Source organism: Leptinotarsa decemlineata, unplaced genomic scaffold, assembly GCF_025532065.1.
Source record: "Leptinotarsa decemlineata unplaced genomic scaffold, Ldec_3_MD MMD2_tig00000008_RagTag_RagTag, whole genome shotgun sequence".
Lineage (NCBI taxonomy): Eukaryota > Metazoa > Arthropoda > Insecta > Coleoptera > Chrysomelidae > Leptinotarsa > Leptinotarsa decemlineata.
In genome coordinates, this window is record NW_027412537.1 from 6,502,350 (window position 1) to 6,522,532 (window position 20,183).

The 20,183-nt window shown below is 36.9% G+C and overlaps 1 protein-coding gene across 1 annotated transcript in view; it reads left to right on the forward strand.

Moving 5' to 3' along the window:
* The window catches only part of alpha-Man-IIb (alpha-Mannosidase class II b), a 110,505-nt gene that overhangs the window by 23,808 nt on the left and 66,514 nt on the right, over positions 1-20,183 (forward strand). Inside the window, exon 2 of the mRNA XM_074170925.1 lies at positions 7,929-8,211. Coding sequence (XP_074027026.1) covers positions 7,929-8,211 — 283 coding nt within the window. The remainder of the gene's footprint in view (positions 1-7,928; positions 8,212-20,183) is intronic.

Below are 20,183 nucleotides of genomic sequence, written 5' to 3' on the forward strand. Positions count from 1 at the left end.
ATATTCGTGTATTTGGGACACTCTTTATATTCGTTATCCTACGAGTTATGAAGTTGTCAAAAAACGTCGAACAATAATCACGAAAAAGAACGTCATATATCAGCTGAGTGGTGGCCGTGGTAGTGGACGGACGTGGCGATAACGTCCGTCCAGAGAGAAGGTACGCGGATGCCACGTGCTATCGCGGAGCTTCTATTTATATTGCGATTGTCTATTATGCAAAGTCATCAATATGTTGAAGTTTATGTGGAATTGTTACCTTCCACAATCTGAAAAAATATAAAAATTATAATGGTGAACTTTATACAAGTGTATAAGGGCAAACTTTTTAGTTTACCCCGATAAGTTACTGCGTAAAAATCAAAGTATTTTTCACAAAGAAAAATCTTCTATTTATCAGTAAGTTGTATTTAACAATTTTGCCTATCAAAAAAATTATTAAGAAATAATACTTATCTTTTACGTTTCGGAGGCCAAAATCTGCCTTCAGAAATGAATAAAAAATTCGAATATATTCGCAGTTATTCCTTTTTTGATAGCTTATTTCTTTACTTCTTCGACAGATGTCAAAGAAGTTTTGAAATATGAAATTATGTCAATGTTGTTGATTGACAACTGAAACATTCGATGTAATACAAGGTACTCACCGATATCAGTTTGTTGCCATCAGTATATTTGTGGTGTATTACATATATTCGTGTATTTGGGACACTCTTTATATTCGTTATCCTACGAGTTATGAAGTTGTCAAAAAACGTCGAACAATAATCACGAAAAAGAACGTCATATATCAGCTGAGTGGTGGCCGTGGTAGTGGACGGACGTGCCGATAACGTCCGTCCAGAGAGAAGGTACGCGGATGCCACGTGCTATCGCGGAGCTTCTATTTATATTGCGATTGTCTATTATGCAAAGTCATCAATATGTTGAAGTTTATGTGGAATTGTTACCTTCCACAATCTGAAAAAATATAAAAATTATAATGGTGAACTTTATACAAGTGTATAAGGGCAAACTTTTTAGTTTACCCCGATAAGTTACTGCGTAAAAATCAAAGTATTTTTCACAAAGAAAAATCTTCTATTTATCAGTAACTTGTTGTATTTAACAATTTTGCCTATCAAAAAAATTATTAAGAAATAATACTTATCTTTTACGTTTCGGAGGCCAAAATCTGCCTCCGTCTTCAGAAATGGATAAAAAATTCGAATATATTCGCAGTTATTCCTTTTTTGATAGCTTATTTCTTTACTTCTTCGACAGATGTCAAAGAAGTTTTGAAATATGAAATTATGTCAATGTTGTTGATTGACAACTGAAACATTCGATGTAATACAAGGTACTCTCCGATATCAGTTTGTTGCCATTTCGCCACTATCCAAAGTTTTCTTCAAGATGGGTAGCCAAGTACGGTCTATTTCTAAGGAGCTATTCGAGATACAATTCTCTCCAGACATAAGAATATACGCTGATTGTTTTAGCTTACGTCTCTTAGAATGATGCTCATTGGTAATCTTTCTTGTCCTATTCCATTCCAGCCGATGTTCACCGTTCACCGAATATATGTAATACACCACAAATATACTGATGGGATGTAAACACATTGATTTGATAAAATTTGAAACTTTTGAAGAAGTTATGTGAAAACACTCACTCTCAGTAAAATAATAATGATAAGTAACCAAAAACAGCAAAGTTACCTTTTTTGATTTTCAGTTTATATGAAAGGATATGGGTGGCCATTACTTTGAATCGTCCTTTATCAAGTGGTTATCAAAATTCATTAAAAAATAGTGTTCTTTAAGTAATCTTCAAACGCCAACTGGGCCGTAGAGTTGTTTCGTCCCCATCGATTCAGTCGTAGCAACTCTGCCTATATCTGTCGTCTGTCTACGTGAGAGGTACGCCTTTTTGAGTTGCAATTTCCTGCTACCCGTCCTGCAGCAGTCGCCCGATCCTGGCGTGCATTACCAGCAGAGCATGTTTTGGTCTGCCGCGAATATTTCGCATTCCCCAGACTTGTTGGCACTTCTCGAGGCTATATTATTTCTATATAAGAGCACCTTTATGATGTATATCGATATTTTTTGCGGACTCTGCTATTATACATCAAACGCACGCTATCTCTAGTACTTTTTGCGGTCTCGACGTTCTCTTTCAACAGCGCTCGAGTGGATTTTCGGATAATGGGTTATTAAATTATTATCGACCGATTGGGACGCTGGAAATAAAGTGGGTTAAACTTGAAACAGAGATTCAACCTTTTGTATGTTAAAAATCTTGCTTCATCATGACCCTGCTTGAAACTACGTTAGAGGTTATCATCATTGGATTGATTATCTCGAAACCGTAACGTGTTGGAAATGAGGGAGTACAAACGACAAATATACAGTGTCTTTTGTGACGCTGACCGGAATTCCGTTAGCGCATTTTCACATGCAGAGCTTCAATTCTCTCACTCCCGAGAGAGAGGAAGGCTCTTAGCGCCAAAATGCAACAAGTCCAATGGAGCTTTCAGACGAAGAGCGGGAGCTCTCAAGTCTCCTGCACCTCGAGCCGGGGAGCCACGTCTCCTCCTCAAAATGCAAAAGGATGACTGGGGGCTTCCACACAAGGAGTGAAAACGGCTCTCTCTAGTTGACGCTTCATACTATTCAACATGGCAGATAATGATGTGGAGCTGTTAATTAATGCTGTTTGCAACGGACCCGCTCTTTGGGATAAAAGTCTCGACATTTATAAGGACCGAAATGAAGTCGTAAGAAGTTGGATGGAAGTCTGCAAGTGCTCAACGTAGATTTCGCAACTTCATCCATCTCATTTTTGATCGTTACAAATAACCTTTGTCAGTTTGTATTGAACTTAAGCTTTCTAGTAACTTCAATATTACATTTCACTCATTAATCTATATCCGTGATAAATACAAATACTCTCACTCATTAATCTATATCCGTGATAAATACTCTCATTTTTATATACTTATTGTATTTACGTTTACTACGTGATTAACACACTTTTATTAGCTTCACTTATATGTATGTATATATGTTTGTTTGTTTGTTTGCAACTCCAGAATTATCAACATTATTGCTTGATATATTCTCGGGCAGATGGCGCTGTACGTAACCTCCTTGATATAATTAGAACTCACTTTACATGTATTTCTTCATTTCAGCTTCACATGTATGTATGTATGTATGTTTGTTTGTTTGTTTGTTTGTTTGTAATTCTCAAGCTCGGGATCTGTATTTGACAGAATTATCGACATTATTGCTTGAACTATTCGTGGGCAGATGGCGCTGTACATAACCTCCTTGATATCTCGACATGATTGCTTCACCTATTCGCGGGCAGATGGTGCTGTACGTAACCTCCTTGATATATTGACATTATTGCTTGATCTATTCGCGGGCAGATGGCGCTGTACGTAACCTCCTTGATATAATTCGAACTTTGTGGCGCTTTGTGCCATATTTTTTGTAAATATCGAGCGCCTGTCGCTTTTTTCACAATAATACTAGTATTTTTCGTATTTTTAGCTTATTTAAAAAAATGTTTTCAACTTTTTAGTTCGATGTTCTTTAAAAGCGTGTTTTTTAGTTTTTCGGGTCTTTACGTCGAGTTGATACAGCTCCTCCCGAGTCCACTTCACTACTCCAAACGAGTACAGTAAGATTGGAACGGCAAGCATATTTGATGCAGCAACTTTGTTCTTCCCCGACAGTTCCGATGAGCAGATTTGTCGAAGTTTGTGCTGATACTTGCCGCGAAGAGAGTTCTTTACTGCTGTTACCTCTTGTGAGTGGCGTTGTTTCACCCCGAGGTAAGTATACGTCTCTTCGGCACCCAGATGGTGTAGGATGCTTCCATCTACGAGCTGCACATCCTCTCCGTAGTCTCCGCATCGTCCCCTTTTGAGATGGACCATTGCACATTTGTCTATCCCGAATTTCATAAAGATAGCATGCGTGTACTCTTCCACCACCCTCAAGGACTGATGAAGATCCTTCTTTCCAGAGGCATAAAGTTTAAGATCATCCATATTAAACAAATGGGTGACCTTGTGCCTCCGGTTTCCGGGGGTGCCACAGTTATTCCCTCGAGTATTTCTGAGCGCAACGGATAATGGCAATAGTGAGATGCAGAAGAGAAGGGAACTGAGGGACTCACCTTCTGAAAGTGACTCACCCTGTTTGGGCTCTTGCTTGACCAGATGTTATGGTGAAGCGAGTTCGCCAAAGTGGTATCAGTTGTTCAATGCATCTCACTATTTTGTCGGGGTACCGCAAGGCATCTGAGCAAATGCAAGATGAGCTCATGCGAAATTGTATTAAATGCCTTACGGTAATCGATCCAGCCCATAAAGAGGTTACGCTTATATTGTATCGAGTCCTGCGTTACACATCTATCAATGATCATGTTCTCTTTACATCCAGCCACTCCTCTCTTCGAACCTCTCTGCTCATATATCCGTTCGAACACTCGGTTAACTGCGGTGAGTATTCGTGTGTATTAGATGCTTGTAAACAACTTATAATACGAATTCAAGCATGTTATCGGTCTGTAATTCTTAGGAATCGACAAATCTCCGCTTTTGGGATAAGAACGGTCCGCCCCTCTACAAACCAACCCGGAATCGGCTGCTCTCCGTCCAGCCATGAGTTGAAAACTCTGGCCAGATGGTGGTGAGTGCTTGGTAGTTTTTTCAACCAATTAGTGTTCAGCCCATCTGGGCCTAGAGCAGCAAAGTTCTTGGAATCCACAAGGGCTCTTCGAACGTCATCCGAGATTATCGGGTTGTGCAGTTCATTGAGCTCAGGCTGTCGAAGCTCTCTGTTGAAAGTTTCGAACTGCGCTAGGGCTGGAGTGTCTAAGTTGAGTGGCTGCGGGTGTTCATAGATATTCTTCCAGAAGGATTTCACCTGATCAGCGGTCGGCGGATTATACAGAACACGTGGAGGCTCTTGAAATGAGCGATATGGTTTCTCGCGGAACCTATGGTTTTCCGCGATACTTCTCGCTCGCCTCACTGGTGACTTCTTAGCAGCCACTAGCATTCGTATCCTATCAAGGCAATGCTGTTTGGTGGTCAACAGCACGTCTTGGCTTAGAGTGTGATGGATACGTCGTAAATTGGCGGCTATTCGCCGCACTGCGGGCGTGAAAGGCCTAGTTATACACGGCGGTGTTGATTTGCCAGATGTCAGCCTCTTCTGTTAGAACACTATGAACCTCCGCATCCAAACAAGCCAGTTCTTGTGGCTTCAGGGGCCTAATTCTGTGGAGCGCCCTGCGTGTTCTGATTGTCGTCTCCATTAGTGGTATGGTGCGAGTCTCCTCTCCAGCCGTGCCAACGGGTGGTAGAACTGCCACTTCTACCACTTCGTTAGCAGGCTGAAGAGGAGCTTTATAGCCCTGCCGCCGAAGATAGGATACGTAATCCCTAAGATTTTGGGCGGAAAAGGCGGCATGCTCCGGATGTGTTTCACACCACAGAGCATGCAATCTCGCCATGTACCCTCTTCGCGCGGGCTCACTACTCTCGTAGCAATGCATAAGGCTATCTCTCAGCTCATGCGTCCACTCAAAGCGTGCGTTGTCGTTGCCAAGGTTGTCGTCAGTAGGCAAATCATCGTTACGGGCCCCACCACCTTGCCTCTGACCCCTCTGAGCGGGTTGATTGTGGGGGCCTCTTCCTTGATTATTGGGAACCAAGTGTTGGGTCCACCGGGTGGTTAGCCACGTGGACCCACGGCCGGCACCGGAGGGAGAATAGTGTTCTCCTTGCTCGGGTAAATGGTGGCGCAACTCACCAGAGGCCAAGTGTGTTAGCGGCCATCCCTGCTTAGTTTTATTATTATTATTATAATCTAGAGTACAAAATTCTTTATCGATCAGTATATGCTGCCACGAAAAAGTAGAATAAATATTCATTGAGATATGGATAACATTTGCATTTTTTCTACGTGGAATTTGAAAATTTCTGAATCGATGGCACCTCAATCATAGTTTTCAGTGAAGATGGACGGAAAATTATTAAAATGAACTTGTTGCTTAGACTACTCGTGCCGATATAGAATCCGCGGTACTAAATAAAAATTGACAATACCAGATATTGTAGGTAACTACATACTTTCAACAGATGAGCGGTAGAGCGTTATCCCAAATAGCTTTGATTGCATCCAACCACGGAGAGCGAGGGATCCGTGCACCGGAAATTATTACTGATAGGTTGAATCAACTTTGACGTAATTGTTTAATTTCATTCGAACGAAGACATACCTCGATGGATATTATTCAAACCATACTGTCGGGTTAACAGTTTGATTTGACTTCAACCGTGAACCGTAACATTAGATTTGCGGAACGCTATTATTTGTACTAGCGTGGGAAGTGTGCACCTTCGATGATTGCATTGAAACGAAATCGACATATAACATAGAGGGCAAGCCAATGAAAACGAAATTCATAGTTGACAATTCAATATAATAATAATAATAATATATAATAATATAATAATAATATATATATATATCACTACTCTCTGTATATATATATATATATATATATATATATATATATATATATATATATATATATATATATATATATTTACAGAGCTATTCAAATTCGTTTCTGTACATGGGGATCTCGTAAACGATAAGAGATAGAGTGTCGTTTAAATTGTGGCAAAGTTACGTATTTCAGAGACCTGTTCAATAATGTAAAAAAATCGAATCTAGCTCTTTTGGTTCTAGAGATATATAGGAAAAACCAAAAATCCTAAATTATTTTTATGCCTATATCTTCTTTATTCGCCGACATATTGAAAATCTGACATTTATCTCTATTTTTCATGTTTTTGAACTTGTTGATTAGACTAGTCGAATGAGCTATCGCTCATATTTTAAGGACCTTTATCTCTATTTCTAGTCTAATTGGACTAGTCTAATCAACAAGTTTAAAAACATGAAAAATAGAGATAAAGGTCCTAAAAATATGAGCAATAGCTCATTCGATTCGGAATCACCATCTTTAGACAACAAAATAGCAAAAAAAAATTTTCAAAAATATTGAATTTCTCTATTTGTTTAAAACAATTTACTAAACAAATTACGAAAAAAATTCATATCCTATGTTAATAACTGCCATTGTTTAATGTGAAAACAGACATAGCTAAATATCAATAAAAAAAAAATTTCATCAACAATTTTTAGATATTTCATTTTGCAATAGTTATAAAAAATCATAACTAACAAATTAATAAATTTTTATGAACTTTTATAGCAGGATCGTATGAAGTATATATATATCAAAAGGGCTCCACGAAGTTTAAAATGAATAGGCCAATTATTTATACCTTTTATTCCATTATTTATGCCAACGGAGATTGGGAAAAAATTTGTTAGTTAACAATTGAATAACTTTTTGAAAAATGGTGATTAAACTTTTTTTTCTACGGGACTCGATTCATTCAAGTGTTAAGAAGATTCCAGATTTTTTTCAAATTTTCAAAATGACATTTGGAGATAGAGTTTCGGGAGTTGAGACTTTTCAAAATTGCTCAAATATTAATATTTTTTGAGTTATTAACAAAAAACTAAATACCATTTTTTTAATCTTATTTTCTTAATAACAATTGCAATTTTTTACCTGCACCAAAATCCTTCAAAAACTTTTTTCTACAGGTGATTCCGAATCAAATGAGCTATCGCTCATATTTTTAGGACCTTCATCTCTATTTTTCATGTTTTTGAACTTGTTGATTAGACTATAGATTGTTCAGAGCAGTAGGTACATCGTTTAGTTTTCATTAGTGTGTTTGTGTCAGTTTGTGGACTAATGTTGGATGCACATTTTGATGACCTAAGCTGATCTCTCATCGTCCCAACTCAAAAATATCAATGAAATGAGACGATTTTTTTCAGGATATGTCGGAGGATGTCCCCTAAAGGCTTTGCCATCACGGCTGTCGGTCTGACGGTTCTCTTGTGTCTTTATTACACCAGCTACACTTCCGACAACCGAACTCGAAGGGGAGACGACGAAATTTCAAACGTGGCGCAGTCCCAGAGGTTCTTCCGCGACAGTTTTAGAGACCATCTGGTGAGATATGTTCCAGAAAAGAAAGAATTCGAGATGTGTCCGAAACTGAGTACAGCAGAAGCGGATATCGATACCGTCGATGTATTTAACGATTTCGAATTTCAGGTGAGTTTTATATTTTTGATAATATTCCGGGTACCCAAATAGTGCGTATACAGGGTGGGTCAGTAAAAACGAAACCACGCTAATTTCTCATGAATCGCATTGGGGAAAAATTCGGCTCGGATCCGTCGTTTTTTATTTCGAAACGCAAAACTTTTCGCTTCTATTCTAGTCCAGTTCCCAGAGGATTTCACCTTACAAAAGGTGGGGTAGAAGATATTATTTTTTCATTTCGTTTTAATGAGTATATAGAGTAATATTTAAAAATGTGACTAAATCTGGGCTTGGCATAACTTTTGGAAGCCGAAAAACCTCGAAATATTCGGACATTTTTCGGTTTTTTATCAATATCTCGAAAAGAAGTGGTTCTAGCGAAAAATAATCCCTATACAAAGTTGTGGAGCATTAAATATCCTACAAATTCCATGTATAATTTTTTCTTCTACGAACAATAGAAAGCGAGCTACAGCATCTCAAAGATGGACCATTTTTCTTAAAATGGTAAAAAAGCCAAATAGCGCCTTCTATTGTGTGTGTTATTGCGACTCATGCAATCTTTGGTTGTAATTTGAATTATATTTTGGTTCGATAAGGTTCTCCAGACCCCCCATCACCAACCCCCCCAAATCGATAACTGACGAGGAATGAGTAGGCATATCGAAACCCTCACAGTCCAATGCAATGTGAGAAAAAGCACTTCTACCTATTCGCCGAGCTTTCGCATTTCGCATCAGGGCCTAAAGTCAATACAGTGAAACAAAACTATGGTGAATGAAATAAAAAAAAATCTTTCCACAAAGTGGTGTTAGCAGAAAATTCGAAATAGGCGTTATTGTTATGAAAATGAAGTAGAATGATCTAGAACTTTTCTGTGAGCCCCCCCATTACAAAATTAATCACCAACTAAAGGAATAAAGGAGACTTCCTTCTTCAGCGTTTCGACGGTCCTGGTTCCTCACGAACAGGTGCCATGATGGGTGGGTCCTCGTAGACCTCATCCATGGTTGATGAGGTGAATGTATCTTCCTCTTTCTCACCATATGTGTCCAGGTCGGAGGAGTACAGTGGGACATTGTCGTAGTCGGTGCCTCTGCACTTGACCACCCTGTATAAAAGTTAATGATGATGAAAAAATGAATAACGTTTTGGCTTGAAAAAATAGTGCAGAGTGGAGAGAATGGAGAGTCCATTTCAATAACTGGAAAATGAAAAAATGAAAATTGTCGCTCTTTATGAATGCACCACCATGTCTTTTAGCAACCCCAAAAACCCGTAGATTCGAAATAATTTTTGAAGAGCCAAAATTTTTTTTCATACTATTATTATAAAATGTATCACTTACGTCGCTGGAAAATGAAAATTATGAATGTGATTTGATTTTTATTTATGCCATTGGTAAGATGCGCTGATTTTAACAACAATATAATATGTTTTATCGAAAAAATAACCGGGTTTGAGAGTCATAATTACTTTCATTGGTATTGAAAAACACTTCAATGTGAGATTTCCACTTGACAGTTTACAAAATCGCACACAATACTATTGTGATGTGATACTATGTGTGATGTATTGTATAGCGAAACACAAGTGGGAATCTCACGAAGTGTTTTTTCAATACGCCATAACGGATTTTCTTCAAGTCTATCATATTTTCATTTGTAAAAAACATGATATTCGATCTTTTTTCTATTAGTTTTCGGGCCTTTCTAAAATTATTTGGTACGTAGGGGTTTTCGGGAAAGCTGAATCTGAGTTTGAAAACAATTTTCAATCATTGTTGGGAATATAAATAAAATTTAAAAATAAGTTGCCTTAAATACTGTTACGTCACTGTGTAATTGTCTATGTCTGGTTGTAAAGGGATACCTACCTACCTTCGGGAACCAATAGCGTGGGTCCTGTTTTCTTTACCTCTTGCTGAAGAGTAATATCGTACAACTCAGTACGGTTTTAGCATAACGGAAGAAATGTCTATTAGATGTATTTGTAGTTAACTACGAAGTGTTACGGGTGTGAAGTTATTCAAATCCATAAAGTACACTGAGGAACAGTGTACTTTGTGGATTTGAGTCTGCACACCTACCATTTTTCAATATGATACGCTTATTGACTGAATTAGTAAAAAACAGAGCCGTCCTAGTTTATTAAACTGACTGAAGGGGTGAAAATAGGGTGGAAATATTTAACAAAATCGTAACATGAAAAATCGACTTTGTACACCTACAAAATTGAGATATGTTGTTCATGATGATCTACTCGACAGAAAAAACTTCACGTCATAGTTTTCCAGGCCGTCTGAGGGGGTGAAAATGGGGAGGAAATTTGAAAAAATCATATATTCAAAAATTGAGTTTGTACACCTACAAGATCAAGAGATGTTATTGCTTAAACCCTATTTGACGAGAAAAATTTCACGTTATAGTTTTCCAGGGGGTGAAAAGTGGGTGGAAACTTGAAAAAATCAGATATTCAAAAATTGAGTTTGTTCACTTACAAAATTGAGATATGTTATTCCTGATTATCTGTTTGACTGAAAAAATTTCACATTATAGTTTTCCAGGCCGTTTGAGGGGATTAAAATGGGGTGGAAATTTAAAAAAATCGTATCTTCGAAAATTGAATGTGTACACTTGTAAGTTTGAGGTATGTTTTCCATCATGATCAATTCGACAGAAAAAACTTCACATTAACCAGGCCGTCTGAGGGGGTAGAAATTTCAAAAAATCATATATTTGAAAATTGACTTTGAACACCTACAAGATTGAGATTCTCCTGAGGATCGATTCAAGAAATGAAAACAACGTGTCAAGAGTTTTTCAGTTCTGAGAAGACCGGAAACTTTTGCACCATATTAGTTGTTCAATGTAATGAATTGATAAATGTTAGTGTAATGTATGTAGGACTAGATACTTCGGAAACAGTCTGACAACGCTGCAAAATCAGTATCTTTCAGATGCTCTATATGAATACATATCTGATTGAACTATAGTGATAAATAGCCTCAAAGAAACATATCTGCCTCTTGATTTTCATAAACCATAAAACCAAAGCAAAGGAGAACATTAGAGTTAGGGTAATAGCATGTTTTTGAAAATATTTTACACTATTTATTATTTATAACAATTGTAACAATCTTGTAGGTGTATAAACTCAATTTTTAAATATATGATTTTTTCAAGTTTCCACCCCATTTTCACCCCCTCAGACGGCCTGGAAAACTATAACGTGAAGTTTTTCTCGTCAAATCGGGTGTCAGTAATAACATATCCCAATCTTGTAGGTGTACATAATTAATTTTCGAAGATACGATTTTTTCAACTTTCCACCCCATTTTCACCCCCTCAGACGGCCTGGAAAACTATAACGTGAAGTTTTTCTCGTCAAATCGGGTGTCAGTAATAACATATCTCAATCTTGTAGGTGTACATAATCAATTTTCGAAGATTCGATTTTTTCAATTTTCCACCCCATTTTCACCCCCTCAGACGGCCTGGAAAACTATAACGTGAAGTTTTTCTCGTCAAATCGGGTGTCAGTAATAACATATCCCAATCTTGTAGGTGTACATAATTAATTTTCGAAGATACGATTTTTTCAACTTTCCACCCCATTTTCACCCCCTCAGACGGCCTGGAAAACTATAACGTGAAGTTTTTCTCGTCAAATCGGGTGTCAGTAATAACATATCTCAATCTTGTAGGTGTACATAATCAATTTTCGAAGATTCGATTTTTTCAATTTTCCACCCCATTTTCACCCCCTCAAACGGCCTGGAAAACTATGACGTGAAGTTTTTTCTGTCGAGTAGATTATCAGGAATAACATATCTCAATTTTGTAGGTGTACAAAGTCGATTTTTCATGTTACGATTTTTTTAAATATTTCCGCCCTATTTTCACCCCTTCAGACAGTTTCAGTTCTCAGTGTACTTTGTGTATGTGGATAATGTTACACCCGTCGAAGTGTTAGTTTATTGTGGAGAATATCAAAGGTTCTCATTTGTATAAGCTTAGTGTTTCTCACATAAAATTAAACAGATCAAACGAATTGTCGTATTCGATTCTGTGAAATCTGTAAAGTAGGTGTGACAGAATAAACTGTGTTACCTAATTACCTACGTCGCATTATTCAATAGTATACAGTCCACTAGAAAGGTGCCACCAAGCCCAAAAACCAAAATTGGGACCCAACAATCATATTGACTATTTGCATACTTGAATAATTGGTTCTACTACCCCCAGTGAAATAGCACCATTAGAATAATTAGTCTTACTTTGGTTCTCTTTCTCAAAATGTTCGAAATTGCATTCTAAATAAAAGATACAAGGAGTGGATTCACGAAAAACTTGTACATTATATGGCTTGAAGTTTTATCCTGGCAGTACATATTTGTATATACCGATAGCAATATCGATATAATGAAACAAATACGCATTGTTGGGTCACCCGGTAGACGTTTGTCGGATGGAAAAACAAAGGCTAAGTACTTTAATTATAAATGGGATCAGGTGTGGGTTGTTACGTTTCAATTTAGCACTAGATCAAACTGCTCTTATGTGACCTTTCAAAACACTACGTTACCTTTTAAGATCTTTATTCAACGGATATTAACAATGTAATTAAGTTACAAGTAGATTTTATTCATTTAACATCATAGTAATGGGAATCTTCCGTTCCATAGAAAACCATACCTGAAATGTATAAGAATAAATGTATGCTCCCTGACTAACTGCTTTGACCAGTACTTACGCATTCTCCTATTGCCAATCGACGTTGGAGATCCGAAATTCCTCGCTAGGTTGAAATAGTTGTTATTGTTTGTTTCTCAGTTTACTTCGCCTATCATTTTTCAGCCGCTGCCTGCCTTATTCTCTATACCTTTCCGATAATATTTCTTGCATAGATTGTTATTCATCACTTCCAGAAGGATTACTACATATTAGAGCCATATCGCCTGAAAAACAATATTAGTTAGCTCTGGTTTCTGAATACTGTTTGATATTTTCGGTAAATAATCTGAATAATACGAATGCTCTAATATTTGTACTGAAAGGGAAGGATGTGGCGACTTACCTTGTATGTTTCTATTCCATCGCATGAATAAGGATTGGTAAATAGTTGAAAATAGGTTGGAACAATATATTTTGTAAATATTCGTAAACAAGGTTAAGAGACAGCTGTTGGTTGACATCTGCCGAACTTTCGTAGTGTCGTTCCGTCGACTTACACCGAACTAGTTCTACAGTTGTTCACGGGTGAGGGATTGATCGGTTACTCAAGTTGTCAAGGGTTGTTTAAGGGTTGCATTGCTTTGAGAAGGAGTTTTGATGGGTCATGGACTTGTTGATATTGTCTCAAGTGGCTGTGGAGGAATTGATAGATGTATGATGTTGTGCACAGCGCCCCCTTGGTGCTTGTAGTGTAGATTGGATGCACTGTGGCAACAACTGGTTAGCTGTCAGATGTGGCAGTCGCTTAGTATTTGGAAGTTAACCTTCGGTGAGCTTGGTTCGGAGTTCAAAGGGTACCATCAGACTGATTGTAGGATATATTTGGTTGTATTTGTGCCATCCTTCACGGGGATTATTTCTACAAGTCAGGATTGTATAGTGGAAGACTGATTGGTCATTTTGGTGTGGATATTTGCAGTCTGAAACTTAAGCTCTTTTGAGGATTTGTGGTGGTTACCGAACTCGTGCCAGGTGGAAGGATTTCCGAAATTAGGTATGTCTGAATCACTGTCGCATCTCTCATGTGATCTTAGCTATGATATCACTTCTTCAATTCTACAACCTTCGTTTCTCGTCTCTAGATTCATAAGAAACAGAAGGCCCTCAGTCACTCATCAAGTCCCAGCAGGACTTCCGTGCAGAACACCGCACACGAAGAATCGTATAGAAAACCCCTTGGCCAGGGTAAGAATTTTACCATTAAATGTGTTTTAAATGATTTTAGTAATTTCTGGTTCCATCGTTATATCTCAACTGAATATTAGTATTGAAGAGAGGTTTTAACACTCATTCAATTTTCTTGATTTTTACGGGTCATATGGTTATACAGGGCACCCAAAAATATACTCTTGTTATCTTGCTACTTTGCTTAAATGAAAATATACCAGGGGTATTGATTAGTCAAATAGTCCTATTGAATGGGGGTTGAATCTCACCTTGTTTTTTTTCTGATTCTGATTGAGAATTTTCTTCCTGTTTTTCTTCCTGCTTTTTTTCTTCCTGCTTTTTTTCTTCCTGCTTTTCTTCCTGCTTTTCTTTTCCTGTTTTTTTTGTCTTCGTTCCTGTTTCCTTTTTCTTTTCCTGTCTTTTTTTTTCCCCTATTTTCTTTCTGGATCTTATTTGGTGATCCATTACTGGTCCAGCTTGTCGTGCCCTACAGGGTGATCTATCTTGGTGGTGCTACAGGGTGATCCATCTCCGCCGTACTACAGGGTGATCCATCTCAGCAGTACTACAGGGTGATCCACTTCCGCCATACTACAGGGTAGCCTAACACCATATACCGGGTGGCCCAAAAGGAGCACGCAAGTTATAATTGATTTATTTGAAAATTTGTGCTATACTGAGATATTTAAATAATTGTTTGCCCTTCTGTTTATTGATACCTGTTTGATATAGTGTTTGTTTATCGTTTATTGATTAAGAGTTTGTTTATTGATACCTGATTGACATAGATATTTGTGAAACGGAAATTGAGGTATATTCTTCCTTTCACGATTGCTGATTGACACCGATGCGCCTACGCCTGAGCTCACGCGACGCAAACGAGTTTGTCTTACCATCCGATACTAGTATTTACGATTTCACCTACTCAATTTTCGTGATAGTTTTACTCGACGTATTGTAGTTTTTTTTTGAGCGTCGTTACTACCGTAATTTATGGCTGATTGAATTCGTGGTTATATACACCGCGCTCTTGTATTGACATTTGAACATCGCGTAGTAGTGTGAGTATCGCATTGTCGTCTTAGAAGCGTTGTTGGTTAATCCATGTAAGTAAGGATTACTGAATAAATCATATTGGGGATCTTTATCTTTTATTTCCAATATTAATTGGTAAGTTATTGATATTGTGAGTTACTTAGGGTATCTGGAGGATTAAATTTACCTGGCGCCCATTAAGATCTATTTGAAATTTGCTAAGTTGTTTAACCCACTCCCGTCTCCACTGTTTAGCTTAGCCGCGGATACCCATCTGTCTTATTTGTTACCGACAGATGATTTAGTCCCCTCTTGTGGTTTGTGAGGTGACAGGGTTTTCCTTGATTTTATGAGACTTCAATATTGTTTGTATACTGAGTTCCAAATTTCGATCTTATGGACTGCATTTCTTGTGTAATAATGAATATATGCAGTTTGTCTCCATGTTTCATTTTGCGAGCCGTATCTCCATATTCAGTTGAATAAAAACCTCGTAAACTCTACGACGCCGGCGAACTACGATGTTATTGTTATGAAGCTGAAGACTGAACGGAAACCTTTAACGTTCATAAATATACATCAGGTGTGGTACGGCAGATGTACCTGGTTGATTTGAGTAGAAATGCAGTCGTAGTATTTTGGTAGTGCTCATAAAAAGGCATTTTGTAATGTAATATCACTGGAGCAGGCGTATGGATAATCGATTTTTCCACTTTTTCATTGAAAGTAAAAGTGTTATTTGTTCAATATTTTTAGATACGGAATATCTACTTTAAATTGGGGTACTTTTCATGTATGGTTATTGATTAGTATTCAAATCTATAATATGTATCTAACGTATAGGAAGAATCAGATTACAACAATACAATATTACATACAATAATAAACTGAGTAACAATGAGATTGTGAATATAACGAAATACAAAAAGGATTAGATACTTAGTGACTATATTATCAATATTACTAACTTTAAGATGAATTGAAGGCACACCAACCCAATTAATATTTTTAACAGTAAGTACCGCAACACAATAATGTTTATTGTAGTTGGAATTTTTGGGAATCAATTCTGAGTTTCCCAACGTTCCACCTACACACATGGTTAACCAGTTTCAGGAGTAAAATGATGAATAATGATCATCTTAGAAGAACTGGATTGGGTTTTCTGGTAATAGAGTATTTTCCTATATCGTAGTTTTCTTGCTATAAGTATTGTTGGTATTGTCATTTCTAATTAGTGATCTACTTTTATTAACGAAAAACTTGATTCAATACAACAAAATTGTAACTTATAACGCTAACAGTTATACATCAACCACCTCAAGTTATTTCACAAGGTTACTCTCGATTTCTTTGTCGATCTTATAGTTAGTTGTCTGTAAATGAATTGTTAACTTTGGCGAAGGCGCTCGGTCTAATTATATGATATTGAAATCGTATTCTATGGAATTTTTCATTTCCGTCACTGAGAACTGTGGTTACTGCTGTCATGTCAAAATTATCTTTGTTTCTCAAGAAATATTTCAATTTTTTGACAATGGTGGAACACTCTGCATAAATATTTGAAAGCTTTTTAGAACTAAATCGGAGGAAAATTATTTTTCTACACAGCAGAACTATGACATTTTTCTCGGACACATTTCACAAACCAAGTTGGTATTATCAGTAAATAGTTTTTAATTTCAACTTTCACATCTATTATATTAATTGAATTTCACTTGGTGTATGGGAATAACGTAGATACTTGTAATAAATGAATGTTTGATGGAAAATCGCGGTGACACTTGACAACTTTCTATTCCTTATATATCGAGAAGCAGAAGAGATATAGTTCAAGTAAACGATATAGTGCACTACTTTCTTCAAAAGCTTCTGATAATTCCTCATCCATATTCTCTGTTTCACTATCACTGTCGTCATTTAACTCAATAATGAATTTATTTCCACCATTAATATGGAGGTGTCCAATTTCCATATAGTCTTTTTCAACTAAAATTACTTTTTTAATCCTTTTCTGCCAGTTTTCTTCGGTAATATTATATACTTCTTCTTTAACCAGCTCTATCACCATCTTATCAAATTTTGGAAAATCATTTTACCGCCTGATGCTTTGTTTCAATTTTCCCCAAATCAACTCGATGGGATTGAAAACACAAAAATAGGGGGAAGTCTCAATATGGTATGTCCATACTTTTCAGCTATACTCTCAAGGGCATACACTTTTTCAAATGTGTTTGTCCGTAAAAATTCAAGTAATTGGTTTTTGGTATAGTTATCTTCAAAATACAAATTGTTATCCATTAAAAAACTTTTTTTCCCTCGAATTTTTATTCGGTACTTTGATGAGCTGTCGCGAATGATAGGAAGCGTGTTCAAGAACTATTACACTATTCGCATCCAAATTTGGGATCAATGTGTTTTCAAACCATTTCTCAGAAATATTAGCTTTCATGTTCTTATGATAGTCAACATTGCAGTCCTCAAGTTTTTTACACATAATTTCAAAGAATTTGAAACCCATCTTTTACTTATTTCACAATGATTAGTCGCAATAATTTGTTTGCAGGCATGTTAGGCGTACACATTCTCGAACCATCAATCCACCCTTTCGTAAAATTATCCAATACGAACCGCCAATTCTTCAGTCCGCGTGGACTAGTTGGCAGCGGCTTTATTTCTCTGTGTTGTTTTTTTTGGCCTTTGAGCTCGCCGATAGCTTTAACTATTCACAATACCGGGTACTTCGAGTATACATACGAGATCTGGCTAGGAAAGGACTGAAGGTCAAACGCCATATTACCGAGTCGTCTGCCACCCCCTCCACATCCAACCAGTTGGAAGACATTAGCTTGCTCAGTTTCGCCACAGCCTTTGTTCGTGTGGGACGGGTATCTGCTGTTCGTTGGAAAATATCTAAAAATTTATTGGTCATCTGTAATAGACAGTTGAGCTGGCAGAACCCACAGAACCCATCTCATAATTCTGGTGAGCTAGCAGAACCCATTCAGAAAAAAAAACAATTTGTTGAATTAGAATACGCCATAACTTAAGGATTATTTCGGGCTCACATTCCCCCTAGCGCCGATTTTTCATGCCATTTTTTTTATCAGTTTTTTAATCAGTTCCGTTAAACTAGCACAATCAGCCTCATTTTTGACCCCATCACTCACTCTATTGATGAATTGAATATACGGATAACTACCTCAGGCACACATGGCAGAAGCTGGGGTAATATATTGACAATTTTAGGCTCTTTTTCATTCCTGTTGCCGATTTTCCATGTTTTTTGATTAGTGTGTTTTTCTAACTTGACCGTGAAGAACCAAATTGAATTTACAATTATCACAAGCTCATACTGAAAGGAGTATATTTTAGGAGAGATCACGTTTTGGGAAAGAAAGGTTTCAGTTTTCTACAAAAACACTCTTTACAAAGATGTGTAGAAGTAAAGAGTTTATTTTGAATTTATTTGCTTTCTTTGGAAGATTCACACATTTTTTGTATAAAGGTGATGAAGTAGAAAGTAGTTCCTTGTTTGAATAGAGTATTTCAGTGATATCCTCAGACACGCACGATAAAAGCAAAAATATTTTTTTGAAATAATTCTCAAGTGTGGCAGAAATGAAAATATTTTGATAATTTCAGGCTCTTTATCCCCAACATCGCCGATTTCTTCGTGGAAATCTAGAACTTGCAATAATTTTAGGCTCATTTGAGGCTCGTCATTACCCTGTTAAACGATTTGTTGCTTCTTGTGTGAAATAGTGAAACATGGTACTCTTAGACTATGGAATGAATCCAAATATTCCAAGAATTTCGTACTCTGCTTAACTAGAACCCACGATATTCAAATGAAGAGCAACAATTCGGCTCGTTTTTTTCAATAATAATAATAATTTTCCATAATAATAATATTTCCATAAACATGATTGAGTAATACAATAAATGTATAAATAAATGAATGAAGAAATATATGGTAAATAAACAGTTAACCCACAAAAGGATATATCCTTGTGCGTAAAAAAAGAAACTCTAAATTATGACCTCAAAATAAATATAAAAATCCAAAGTGGTTCTTATTACTATACAATGCTTTTCTTTAATGACCCTCCCCTTTTATTTTTTGAATGGGTCAACTCAAAAAAATTGAAATTTGGGATAATCATATTAATGCATGAATACTTTATTTTGAAGTGAAATTGACAAAAAAACTTTCAAGATGGCGACTGGGTGCCATCTGGGAAAAAAGAATTTAATGGAAAGGGGGGGGTCTTGTGACACATATATACATACATATACATAGCCCTAGAATATAATGTCAATATCTTCAACTACTACAAAATGGCGGAACATTTAATAATTGCCTGAATACATTGACATTTAACTACATAATATGAGGTAATAAGCTTGAAGTCAGTTCAGAAGATGCTAGAAATGATTGCCTTGAACTTCTTGACATATGAACAGCCTATCCGATATTTCACGCCGAACATTTTCAAACACAATAACGTCAATATCTCTACAAATATTCATTATTCTCTGCCATATATCCAATATTGAAGAAGGTTCAGTTTCATACACCTTTTCCTTCAAATAGCCTCATAAAGTCCAAAGGTGTCAAATCTGGCGAGCGGGCTGGCCATTCTGTAGGACCTCGACGGCCAATCCAACGACCGGGAAAAGTAGTATCTCAATAGTTTCTTACTTGTCTGGAGTAATGTGGTGGTGCTCCATCTTGTTGGAATACAATATCCATATCGAATTCGTTAGGATTCGCTTCGACGATTTCAGTGATGAGAGGGTCAACAGTAGTTTCCAGCATATTCAAATACAGTTCCCCTGTTGAATTTTGGTCAATAAATATCTACAATATGGTTTCCCAATATTTCTGCCCAAACGTTAATTTTTTCTGGATATTGGGTATGCGTTTCCCGGAAAACGTGAGGGTTGGTGTCACTACAATAACGGCAATTTTGTCTGTGAACATTGCCGTTTGAAAAAGGTGTACATTCGTCACTAAAACAAATATTGTGGGCATAGGTA